Source organism: Rhamphochromis longiceps, linkage group LG23 (assembly GCF_057381845.1).
Source record: "Rhamphochromis longiceps isolate RC_006_pf linkage group LG23, R_longiceps_female_GT1.1, whole genome shotgun sequence".
In the NCBI taxonomy this organism is placed as follows: Eukaryota; Metazoa; Chordata; class Actinopteri; order Cichliformes; family Cichlidae; genus Rhamphochromis; species Rhamphochromis longiceps.
The window spans coordinates 39675704-39689237 of record NC_140578.1 but is presented as its reverse complement, the minus strand read 5'-3'; the positions used below and the strand labels follow the sequence as shown (position 1 = coordinate 39689237).

The following is a 13534-nucleotide window of genomic DNA, read 5'->3' as shown; positions in this document are numbered from 1 at the left end:
AGGCTTTTTCTTTGTTACAGTGTTTTCTGTCCATCTTTTGCAGTTTCCTTTTTGGCTACGCCTCACAAAATCTGGGTGGTCACCCTTCATTGGCTGACTAATGGACAACAGTAAAAAACCTGGACTGACTGCAAAGCTGCGCATACACATAAACACGGACAGAGAGGCCTCGTGTGCATCACCATCCATCACGGACGCACGTTTAACCCCGCTGGACTGCGCGATGCCCGTCCCACTGCAGCGGCCATCAGGCTGACAGCTCGCGTGATGAAGGATGATGTTCTGGAGAGCTAACGAGCACGGCGCGTGCCGCTTCATCACGCCTGTCCCGCGTCGACCTTCAGCCAAACTCACGGACGAACATATGCGCGAACGGGAAAAAAAATACTCAAAACAAACGTAGGGAAGCATAAACACAGCTTTACCCCACTGAGCCTCAGACTTTCTCGCTTTGCCTCAGTTTCTGTCACTTTGGCCACCAAGTATCATCCCGACTTAGTTTTCTCTGAGAGAGGTGCCTCAGCTAACAAGCACCACGAGAACCCGGATCCCTCGCTTCTTCTTTACCGTCCTTTCCCCCGCCACCCTCTCACTCTGCCGTCCTGCCGTAGCGCTCACCGCTTCTCCGCTCAGATATCTGGACAGAATAACGAGCCAGCTGCTTCTCAAGCAGCAGAGATTACAGCAGAGGAGGCCAATTCTTCTCTGCCTGGCATCCATATTGTAGCAGCGCTGCAGAGGGACAGATTAAGACAAATTAGCTCCTGACGACTAGAAGGCTGGATTTGATGGAGCCACATGGCATCGGGCAATTCATCATCTCGTTCTCTTGCCCCCATTTCTGCATCTCTCATCGTCTAGGGATGTGGATGAAAAGAGGGATGATGAAAAGGCGAAGCACTCATTCAGTAGTAAAATAAAATTTGGAAACCTGAACCTGCTGCTCTTCGCGTTCACAAATGGAGAATCTACGCTGAACTTCCAGTGCTGGGAGCAATTTACTGTCAGTGCTGCTGGTGTTGTTAATGCTGGGAGAATTCCAACTTCTCGATAGCAAGAAGAAGAAGTGGAAAAAAGGATGCTAAGACTTCATGCTATGCATATTCTGACTGATACGCCATGATTATCTACAACGAGGGGAAAGAGTAAAGTCATTCCGAGTGCTGTTTTCAGCTCCACGACACAAGTGAGGAGACACATTTTAGAAAAGCAGTGTTAACACTAACTAGTCCTGCATGGAACCTGCGCTCTACGGACGCAGCACAAAACCCCAAACAACACTGAACTGAGTCAATTTCCCGTGGTCTCGCTATCCTGTGAGAGGACAGGGCTAATCTTCCCCTGTTTATTCTGAGATTCAACTTTGCAGCATAAGCCCCTTTAATATAGCAAATGGAGGGGAACTGGGCTGGCATCAAAGCTGGATCCAAAGCAGTAGGCTTAAAAGAGAAGAGAAATATCTTACTATGTTAATGTATTCAATGCTGACAACTTTAAGGATGCAAAGACACCTCCCCCCCTCGCTTCCTCTGGCCTTGCCTAATAAAAAAATATGAAAAAAAAAAAGACTTACATAACCACACTGAAGATGTGCATCTCTCTAAAAAAATCATCATGGAATCAACTTTCAAACAGTCGATCCTCAGTGAGGCGAAATCATAGGGAAATTTTTAAAAAAGTTTGCTTGGATAAAAACCCTGGAAGTGGGGAAGGGGCGGAGGAGACAGTCGCCAGTGATGAAAGATGAGAAAATGAGTGAGAGTTCAGCGATCAAAGGAGGATTTGTGTGTTGGGAGAGGTCACTGCCAGACACTCAAACAGCTTGTCTGGCATCACAACACCGAAGGCTGCCTCTCTCAGTAAGTAATTTCTCTTTCTCTCTCTCCCCCACGCAAACTAATGCTTCCTCAGGCTGAGGTGGATGAATAGGCTTTATGCACTATCCACCAAACTGTCCTATTTTCTTTCCCCGCCCGAGGCAGGAAACAACTGGTCAACTCCCAGGATCCCGCCAGTAGTTCTTCTTATTACTTGGTGAACTGCTGCAGGAGATTCTCTCCACTGTCAGAGTGGAGGCCTGTGGTATTAAATGGTGCTTTTGTCCTGGAAAGCTGTAACATCCTATTATTAAATATAAAGGCTACTCTATTCATCTGCTAGATTTATGTTGAAATGCACTTCCTGATTTAAATACCGATTTGTCTTTTTCCAGCTTGCACGTGAATCTGTGAGCTTGGCTCACCTTTCTTGACGAGTTGGACGTTGGCCTGTCGCCGCCCGTTGCCATTCTCCACGTAGCAGGAGTAGTTGCCCAGGTCGGCCTCCTCCAGAGACTCGATGGTCAGAGAGATCGAAACCTCCTGCTCTCCCAGGTGCTCCCGGATTGTCCTACAGGGGGGAGCAAAGAGCAAATGAACAATAAGCATGTGCAAGTTGGTGAAAATGAATCTCCTTAGGCTGGTAGCGTGCTTCGCAGTGAGTAACAGAGCAGGGCGGGGGCCAGGTAAACAAATGTTAATATAGTCATTAGTTTAATGACCCAAAAAGCTAGACACCAGACACTTTATTACCTGAGCAGGACGCTATTTGTTTAATGTCCTTGAATTATTCCCACAAAAAACATCTAAACGCAGGGTTTGATTATAAAGCAGTCAAAGTAATTGGTTAGTTTATTTAGGTGCTTTATTGAGTAAATGTAGATAACTCCCTGTTTTGGCTTTTATTGGCCATATCTTTAATATTTCGGTTCACTCTCAACACTCTTATCAACTCCACTTTAGTCATTACTTCTGTAAAAGCAATAATAAACCCGCTATGCTCTTTCTGGCCTGCAATAAAATGGCATAAAATAGTGTGTTATTGGAGTATTTCGCTGCAGGATGTGGTACAGACCAAAACAGAAGCAACGCAGTGTCCTAGAACCCAACTAGCAGCATTGCTCTATGCTAGATGCATAAACTGGTATTGCAATGGGGTTATAAGATGTTGCACTGACCCAAGCTGATCAAAAGCATCAGTTATTGAAGCTTTAAATGTGGACTGTTTAATTACTTGGTCTCTTGGAGACAATATAACAAGTTAAAAATGCGCTGGGAAAATGTTGGCGAAGAGACGTGCGGATGAAGTATGGCTTCGAGGTTTGTTTTCATCAACTTTATTAATTTGTTGCTGTAACCTCAGCTGTGTAGTTGGCTGGTTCATGGTGGTTCTTTGTATAACGAGTAAGATTAGCTGTTAAGAGACCTAACCTCAGCATGCTTCATCCAGCAGACAAAGAACAGCAGCAATAATCAACAGCAAAATCCCCGTTCACATGCACAACTTCATTAAAAGATTTAAATTGAAATATTCATTCAAATTAAAATAATTCATGATTTTATTAAATATAATTGCATTTTGAATTGGATGACAGCAGCACGTTGAAAAGAAAAAAGCTGGGAGAGTTCAATAATGATTAAGTCCTGTCTTTATTGTTTGTTTGACTCCTACATGTTAGCAGGAAAACACTTGACTGCGTAGCTGCCTAATGTTCAAGTGTCCTTAAAAGTCAGCTTCTAACTTGTGTAATTACTGTTTTGATAACTTTGTCTGTCTAAAGCTAAAAAGAATAAAGAACTTCAAGGCTTACTAACAACTTTTTTACTAGACCAGTGATAAAGCCACTTTGTTATGTACAAAAACTGCTCGCTCATGCAAATATCTAACCAACCAACCAATCACAGGGCAGCAACTCAGTGCATTTAACCGAGTGGGTATGGTCAAGACGGCCCGTTAAAGTTCAACAAGACCAGATTGCTTCAAGATGGTGGGAACGCTCAATAACTCAAATAGCAACGCATTACAACCAATATATGCAGAAGAGCATCTCTGTGCTTTCATGTAGATGGGCTACAGCAGCAGAAGACCACTATGTATTAATAGACCTCTCTGCATTGAATCATATCTGTTATTAACCTCTGTCTCTCTTCCACAGCATGTCTTTATCCTGTCTTCCTTCTCTCACCCCAACCGGTCGCAGCAGATGGCCCCGCCCCTCCCTGAGCCTGGTTCTGCCGGAGGTTTCTTCCTGTTAAAAGGTAGTTTTTCCTTCCCACTGTTGCCAAAGTGCTTGCTCATAGGGGGTCATATGATTGTTGGGTTTTTCTCTGTATCTATGAAGCGCCTTGAGGCGACTTATGTTGTGATTTGGCGCTATATAATATAATAAAATTGAATTGAATTGAATCTCATTCCCAGTCAACTAAGAACAGGAAACTGAGCCTACAATTTGGAAAAACTTAGCCGGGTCTGATGACGCTTGAATTCTAATGCAGCAGATGGTACAGTCAGACTCCAGCTTTGGCCAAGTGGCAGTGTCATAAATAATTGCCTGCTTCCTTCATTTTTCTTACATTTTAAGGAACTGCTGCAAAAAGTGTTTGCCTGGTGCGGCGAGGCAGATATTGTAGACTTTTGGAGCTAACTCACTCCAAAGTCTCTCCTCTCTGCTTTGGACCCAAACACATAAGACAGCATTGGACTTTTGAGGTGCCATCGTGATGATGAAAGGCTGATTTGCTGTTTGAGCCAAAGGCAAGTGTTGAACATGAAATGTCTGATGGTGGACAGATTCTATCAATTAATCAGGAGAGATCGGCTAATGCTTTGCTGTCAAAAGCTTTTGGACTTTTGGTTGGTAAAATGAAGCTAAGATACAGATTGTTTGGTAAAATTTGGCAACATCATAACTTCAAACACGCTTTTGAGCAGGGATTCTAGCTGCCTCATTACTGAGGTGTACATAAAAGTAGCGTCTGAAAGCTTTTAACAAGTTTGTTTGAGACAATGAAACAAAAGGAACAGAAAGAATTCTGACTCAGAACGTGCAGGGCTGAAAGGGTACACGTGTTCTTATTCCAGTGTTTGCAGCTCTGAAAACACAGACTCCAAATACAAACGCTAGATCAGAAAAAAACAAAACAAAATTAAAGTCAAAAAGTCATAAGAGAGAATATTGACTCTTTAATAAAATATCTTACCAAAAGGTTCACCCCAAGTAAATCTGAATTCTGTCTACAGTGTGCATCTTAAAATCCATAAATCATGACCTTGGAATTACTTCTGTCTGGGAAGAGTGCAATTCTGAGACACTGTCTGAGATAAACTATGCACTTTATACCTATACAGTGCATATCTGCAACTATTTTTCCCGAGTTCTAAAGACCAGGCATCTACAATAGACACAACCTCAGCTCAGTTCCAAGCTCTACTTTTTCCTGACATAAAGTATGTGCTAGCAACTTTTTTAGATGGTAGCATTTTAGCGCATCAGTGGAACAAAACTACATGAAGGTAGGAGCTGCCCGTCCGTGACTGCCGATAAGCAAACACCATATGAGTCATGACACATTTCCCCCATGAAAATTACTGCTCTGTTGACTCGCTGAGGCTCTTGACGTTGATTGCTTGTGACACATTGGTATGGGGATAATAGTGTGACTGTCACGATGCACTACAGCACCGACCTATCACACACATTTTGCCAGAAGGTTTAGCGAGATGATGTTTCTGTTACAAAGTACTCCCTTTTCTAGAAATCTATATACTCTCCCACATTACAAACAGCGTGTGCAAAGAGTAGAATCCATTGCTTCGACTATTTGATCACAGTTGGTGTACTGGAGAAACACTCTGATACTTGAAAGCTTATTTTCTTTTTCTCTTGGCAGGATATTGTGTTCATTAGCATAAAATGGATTTTCACAGCCTTCTCTTCATTATCATTGTCTCCCTTGTTTAAGAGAGGAGAAAGAATGGTGTCATACTGTAGCTAAGTGGCTTCAATGAGAAGAGTTGACACCAAAACCCTCAAAGTGTCGAGGTATATTCTCATAAATTTGAACAAAGTAAGCACTTTTTCCAACTAAGCTGTTCTGTACAAGAGCCTGGCTCCTATTTAATAATCTCCGGTAAGAGGTAAATCCCTTTTCAGCTTAGAAATCAGACCATGTGGCTTTTCTCAGAAAAATTCAAAGCTTCAGAAAGTGAAAGAAAATAACACTATTAATGCGTGGGTCTATATTTAAGGGTGAAAAATAAAAATAACCTAAAGTTTAACATCAGTCACCAAGAGAAACAGTCTCACATGACGGCCTCATAGGAGACTTCCACGGATCACTAGAGTCATTTCGTAACATCTCACTATCTCACTATGTCAGTGGAAAAATTCCACCTCCACCATGGACATGGTGCCGGTATTGGTGAAGAGCGTTTGAGCTTTTTGAGGACCAACTCATATTTCAAAAAGTTTGTACGAGCACAGTATGAGATAATAATACCGTCAGATAATCATGGTGGACAAAGGCTAGGCTGCCTCTCCCAGGCACTGGTAAATTCCTTCCTCTCCAATTCCACTAAAGTCAGGTTCCCACTTTGAGCACCAGCACTTTAATAGTAAACCAGTGCTAAACAGTTTATTTATTTATTGGTATATTTCTTTGGTGTTAATGCATCAAAATGGTTATAAATGAGGCACTTTGTTGGTGGAGAAGAAATAAAACGAAAGTGAAATGGTAGAAGAAATATCAAAATATCAAGTTTAATTGATTCTAAAGTTTAAGAACTGTTGAATTAAAAAAATTCTACAGCTCATCAGTCATCAAGCATATTTTCAATGTGATAGACATAAAAAAGCAACTGAAAAGCAGTGCGTGTATGTCTGTTCTGTTAATGTCAGTGAACATTTACAAGTTGGATATATCAGGCATAGTAATTTATGGCGACATTACGCCTATGTTACATGTACTGGTATGCTGTTAATATGTTACATGTACGCTATGTCAGTGCTTCCCAACCACTGTGTTGCGGCACATAGGTGTGCCGTGAGAAATGATCAGGTGTGCCATAGAAGATTATCTAGTTTCACCTGATTGGTACTCTAAGCCAGCGGTCCCCAACCTTTTTTGCGCCACGGACCGGTTTATGCCCGACATTATTTTCACGGACCGGCCTTTAAGGTATCGCGGATAAATACAACAAAATAAAACTAGTACCGGTACCGAAAAAAGAAGATTTATTCATAACACACGTGAAAAGACCCAGGAAAACCGAGTAAACGATAAAAACGATAACAAAATAATGCTGAAAACCGATAAAAACCCTGAAAACCATACATTTCATACCTGAGCCTCAACTCTCGCGGCTCGGGGGTTGGGGACCGCTGCTCTAAGCGACCGGCGTGAGAAACAGGCAGAACAATTACATTCTCTTACACTAGAGGGCAGTACCACTTCTTGGTCCAATTAAATGGGTTGCCAACTGCCAGTAAAACAGAAGAAGAAATTACATAGTCATGCTACGAGTGAGACAACGCAGCGCGCAATAGTAATAGGTAAATATTTAAAAAGTAAAAGTATTCAGTCTGATCTTGGTCCTAGAATTCCGAGCCAGATGAAGGTCCTAGCATAAGCAGTGGTCAGAGGAAAGACAAAAAAAGGTATACTTGGGACAAGTCAGGCAAATTCCACTATGTCTGGTACACAGGGCTTTTTCTAATGTGAAACGTGCCGTGGCTCCAAAAGGATGGGAGACACTGCGCTATGTGTACGTTATTGTTCGCAAATACATTTTGCCAAACAATTTTTACTGCAGTGACACTTTAGGGTGACTAGAATGTGACACTAATTGTGCCCATAACTGATTACTTTGTCTTACACAATGAATATAAATATAAAGAAAATCAATGTTTTTATTGTCATTTTTTTGGTGTTTAGCTATTTCTTACATCTCATCTAACCTTTATCACATCTCACTATATACAGAAGATAAAAAGCAAAACATACACCAAGCCTAGCTGTAACCAGACAGAGCAGAGACATTATTTCCCATTATTTCTGTTCTCCAAGAAGGCACAACCTCAGCTACATGAGGTATGATATGATGATGTGAGATGGCAGGGGCTAGTAGGTAAAAAGAATGCCTACTGGTAATATCTATGGAAGTGATTACAGATGATAAAAACCATTCAAATGGATTGAGAACATAAAAAATGAGTGTTTTCCATAGCAGGATACCTGACCTCCAGTCAGTCCATTTCACAGTTAACCAGAATTAGCATAAAACAGGTACTAAACAAAACATTGGAAAATAAAGATCAATGTCTACTTATAAAGCCTGTTTCGGAACAACTGTTACAAACGAAAAAACAACAAGAAAACAATGCTCGTTAAAAAAGCAAAATCTGTCCTGCTGTGCTCTTGTGAAAAAACAGGCATGATATACGAGCAGATAATCTTTTTAAGGTTACCAAAATTACAGCTATTTCTAGCCCCTGTTTAATGACGCATGGGGCTAATAGCACAAAAAGGTGTGAGTGCCACTTGAGCATTTGTCTGCTGCCTGCTGCAGGGTATTTGAATATGAAAACTCATCTAATTCTTGTTGATCAATGAACAAGCCAAACAAAGCAGACTGGGAAGTGCTGGGAGGATAAAGAATAACTATAATACACCCACTGCTGCCATGGCAATATCTTACATTAGCTTTACAAAGTGCTGCCAATAATTGGTGTCCCACATAGAAATTATCACTCTGCAGTGAAACTTCTTTTATTGACCATGCACAGAGAAGAACTATTAGAAGTAATCATTTTGCAGCTACGTGGACTTATAGCAGCTTCATAAAACCTAATAATGAAGTTTTACTTTTTATGCTGGTCTCCAGCAAATATAGCAGAAAGGTTAGCTCCTGGGGTAAAGGTTATGTGAGTATATAAGGTAATTCTTTTAGGGTTTTCTCACAGTGCCTGTTAGCTCATCGTTCTCCATTGAGAGGCCAGTCGGGCAGATATGACAGGGGATCACAAGGCTGAGATATAGATCCATGCTGATGGTTTTTTAAAGAGGCGGCACCCATGTGTAACTCGACACAGATTGAAACACTTAAGGCGTTGGCAAAGGAAAAAAATTCATCTTTGTTTACAAAAAACACTCATACCCATCATACTTGTTACTGAAAGTCTTAAGTGGAGGTCTAAGTGAGTTCCTGGAAACAGGAACCGTGAAGTGTGAACACACCCACACATACATCTGCCAGGTCCCTGGCACATATCTCGGGGTCAAAAAAACATCTTGGTGTTTTGTGACTTAAATCTACCAAAGACCTGACATCAGTTTCAATGTAAAATGTTTGGAGTAAAAATAAAACCCCCACAAAAACCACAAACTGTTTTCTAACTCAGGTACACTTCGGTAAATCGAGTTCGCCTGAAAACAAGGGCAAGGGTCTGTGGCCTATGTGATGGAAAACTACAGCAGAAGTGAAAGCCCACGCCACGGTGGCTGGGAGGCAAAATATTGCATCATTATTCATCTCAAATATGAGTAAACATCACATATTAGCCTGAAACACTACATCTGAAAGGTTGATTTGAATTACTGTAGATCAGAGCTGATCTGAAATGTAATATTTTATACAATGACAGATCATCCAATGTGCATACGATTTGTGCTGGCATGCATGTGCAGCGCTGTTGCATCAGTAAGCGGTAGGAGTGCTCCACTTTTCAAACTGTCAGATAATGTTGGCAAAGGACTGTTATTTCTACTCTGCACAGCTGTGAGACTGGATATTCTTATGTGCAGAGCAAGATTTGGGAATATATACATTGATGTGCACACTTGAAAATGTACATATGGATGTTTAAAAATTCATTTAACCAAAATCTGAGAACCTTGATACAAATTAGGTTACTTTTTAAGAATATACCCGAAATTGATGGGAAAGGTCTCCCCCAAGAAGAAGCTACTATGAGTTCAGGAATGGCTCAAGGACTCCAAAAGGTCTCCAAAGTCCCCAGAAGCTGGAAGAAACCTGATCCACCACCACGCAACCTACAGAATACCAAGGATCCCCTACCAATGTACTGGTTTAAGGGCACCCCGATAGCTCAGCTGGTAGATTGTGCAAGTTTGAGTCCACCCTTGTGTATTTGTTGCATTTCATCCCTTCTCTGTCAATGTAGCTTTCCCCATCCACATACAATGTGCATAACACTAAAGGACATGCCCACACAAGACCAGATGGTTCAGTTTTAAAGTTGTAACTAAGATTTCTGACGTCGGCATATCTAGTAGAGTTAAAACAACTCGAGCCATGTACCCTACCTGGTATCTGAAAAGACTGGAGAGAATATGTCTGCCTGTTTTCTCTTTGAACGCGTGAACATTTCCCAGAGAGGCTGGAGAAGTAATTTCGGATGGAAATCAGGGCTGCTGTACCGATACTGTTGCTTAGTGACAAGCATGGTGAGAATTATTTGTGTTTGTCAAGGTAAAGGTCAACTGGTAGGTGGTAGAAGTGCACAGGTGTTGAAACAGATTTTACAGTAAATCAAGAGACATGTTTAATTCCACGCTTCCTCTCAACATCTGGCCGGGGAACCAAGCATATAATAACTATAATAACTATCATTTTGTTTTTGCCGTACTGTTTTATGGGGTATTTTTGGAAGGAATAATTTTATATTGTGCTTAGATGAAAATAATTTCTTCTGCACTTGGCTAGCTTATCTCAGGAGAAGTAAACTACCATATGTGTGATTCTTGTCTTTCTGTTAAGCTAAGCTGGTGGTTCCAACCCTAAATTCCCCATTAAACAAGTCAATTAACTATTTGTTAATGCAAATATATCAAATCAGGCATGTGGACATGGTCATAATGACGTACTGAAGTTTAAAAGAAATATCAGAATGGAGGAGAAAGGTGATTTAGGGGACTTTTAACCTGGCATGGTGGTTGGTGTCAGAGGTTGTTTTACTGGGATTTTCCCACACAACACAACAATCTCTAAGGTTACAGAGAATGGGCTGGAAAACAGAAAATATCCAGTGAGCAGCAGTTCTCTGGGTGATATTGCTGTGTTGATGCCAGAGGTCAAAGGAGAATGACCAGCCTGCTTTGAGCTGATACTGATGTACTGATCGGTACTGAAAGTACCTCAAAAAACCACTCTTTAAAACCAGGGCATGAAGAAGAGCATCTCTGAATGCACAACATGCTGAACCTTGTAGCAGAGGGGCTACAGCAGCTGAAGACCACACCAAGTGCCACTCTACATTGTAAATACCCTGACTATACTCACTGATTAACTTAGCAAAGCTAAGACATCTGTTTAGCTTTTGCTAAGCTAACACATACTATACTTTGGGTCTTTCTAAGCAACTAGTTCAACCTTCATATGGAGAATTTAATAATTCTACATATATTAAAGTACTAAATCACATATGCACTGAGCAGTGCTGAGTTTGCAGCACTAATAAGCAGAGACCCTGGACGGTGTAAGTACCCTGATTTCCCATGATATATCCAAGAACGTTAATTATAGTTAGAAAATGAAATGAAATTTTACACTTGAACTGCTACTCAAAAGGGTGCTGTATGCCCTTACACCGGGGGACTGAAACTTCTTCTGGTTTCAAACTTCGGCAGCACGGTCTTTAAGTCTGCAATCTGTGCTGCGTCTTCTCACAAATCCATGAAGTCATGTTCTGCAGCCACAATTTTTTTTTTAATCAACCCTGAATCTCAGTGGTGAAACATTGTGCCAAAAGCTCCATTTTATGTATTACAGGCGGCCCTTAAGGGAATACTCCTGTGTGATTAATTTCCATTTCAAAGCTAAAAGCTCATGGAATGATGTCAGCGAGTGGGTTTGAAGTGGTGCAAACTCAAATGGGAACAAAAAAAATGAAATAAATAATAACGCTCAGAGGGAGACAGCATCTCACAGTGGCACACAACAAAAATATGTGTTTTTAAAAACTTGAATGCGTGTATACTCCTCACGTCTGAGCCTGCACACACACACACACACACACCTTCCAGTCACGGTTTTGATTTCTTGCCTTGTTACCTCATTTGACTATCGTATGAAAGCAGGTTTCTAACTGCATGCGGTGAGCCACTCACTATTCCATCTTCTCATCTTTATTATACCACCTACGCAGTGTCGCCACCTGCCAACCCCCCTCCCCCTCCACCTCCACAGTCCCCTTAAATCCTGTAGGCTCTAATTGGCCCGGTGTCCTTCACGACAGAGAGTGGTGCTGAGAGCTGGACGGAGCATGCTAGCAGGCTAATAGAGACATCTCGAAATGCCAGGTCACTGACTGGGCCGCTAACTCTCCTCCCAGCCTTGTCACGCTGCTTATGGTTAACCTTTTCTTTACATAGCATTTGTCGACAACAAGAATTTTTCTAGTCATACGTGTGGTCCGTGAAAGGGGTGCATCGGGGCAGGATACCAAACACAGATGCTATGTGGTTTTTGCAATACAGACACGAGCAAGAACGACAAATATAAGTTTGACAAATAAAAAGAGTGAACTATCTCTTCGCTTTTATTGATTCAAAACCATTCATTTAATTAAATCAATCCATGTTTTTGACACTAGTTTTCAATCTGTAATTGAATTACAGCTAAGGGAATTCAGTGTATTTATACTGTGTCTTCTTGTTACCCTTATCTGAATTCCCCTGTGATGACAGCAAAGCAAAGAAACCCATTCTTAAGGATTAAGCATTTCCTCTTCACAGCTACAATTACTTCTTGCCTGCAATTTTTTTAACCACACTCGACTGTGACCACAGTCACAGCACAAATACATTATACTCAGCGTGCATTAACTTAGAAGAGCTCTTTTCTTCTTTCAACATATTTACTATGTATATTTGATTTTTTTTAAGGTTTTATAATCCTCTTCACAAAATCGGTGTAGTACTGTCTTGAGTAATCCCTCATTTCTTGCTGCAATCACTACTTATTACAATTGTACAAGCTTGAAAGTCAATATTTGGTATGGCCACCTTTATTCTTCATCACAGTCTAAACTCGCTTTCTTTAAGCAGTCTTCAGGAATAGTTCTCCAGGCTTCTTGAAGGACATTCAAAGCGTTGGCTGCCTTTTGCTCTGTTCTCTGTTAAGATGATCCCACAGTTCTTTAATAATGTTTAGGTCTGCGCTCTAAGGAGGCCAATACATCAATGATAATGTTCCATTGTTTGTTTTAATGTCAATCAGTTGACACTGATTTTCAATGAATTTCTAGTTTAATTCAAATTCAAATTCAAATTTTATTTGTCACGTACACAGTCATACACAGTACGATATGTAGTGAAATGCTTGGACAACTGCTCGTGACCTAAAGAGAACAAAAAAGGAAAAGGCTATGAATAAGATAGGAAATAAATATGAAAAATTAAAAAGGGTAAATTTAACTAGGAAGGAATAAAATATAAATTAAGGTTAAAAATGAAATAACTGTACAACACAAATTAGAATGAAGGGTAAATTTAACTGGGAAGAATAAGATAAAGATAAATATATAAATTAAAGTTGAAAATAAAATAACTGTACAACAAAATACACAATACACAATATAGAACTATATAAGAATGTATGAAGAAATCTAAATATAAATAAATATATACACAATAACAGCAGCTGTACAAGTATTAACTGGAAATGAAGAATATAGTGACCAGTGTTGTGCAAAAAC

The 13534-nt window shown here is 40.6% G+C and overlaps 1 protein-coding gene across 2 annotated transcripts in view; it reads right to left on the bottom strand.

Moving 5' to 3' along the window:
• The window catches only part of LOC146642545 (interleukin-1 receptor accessory protein-like 1-B), a 344567-nt gene that overhangs the window by 22040 nt on the left and 308993 nt on the right, over positions 1-13534 (bottom strand). For both annotated transcript variants that reach the window (XM_085398383.1, XM_085398384.1), the window contains exon 8: positions 2243-2388. In XM_085398383.1, the coding sequence (XP_085254509.1) occupies positions 2243-2388 (146 nt within the window). The remainder of the gene's footprint in view (positions 1-2242; positions 2389-13534) is intronic.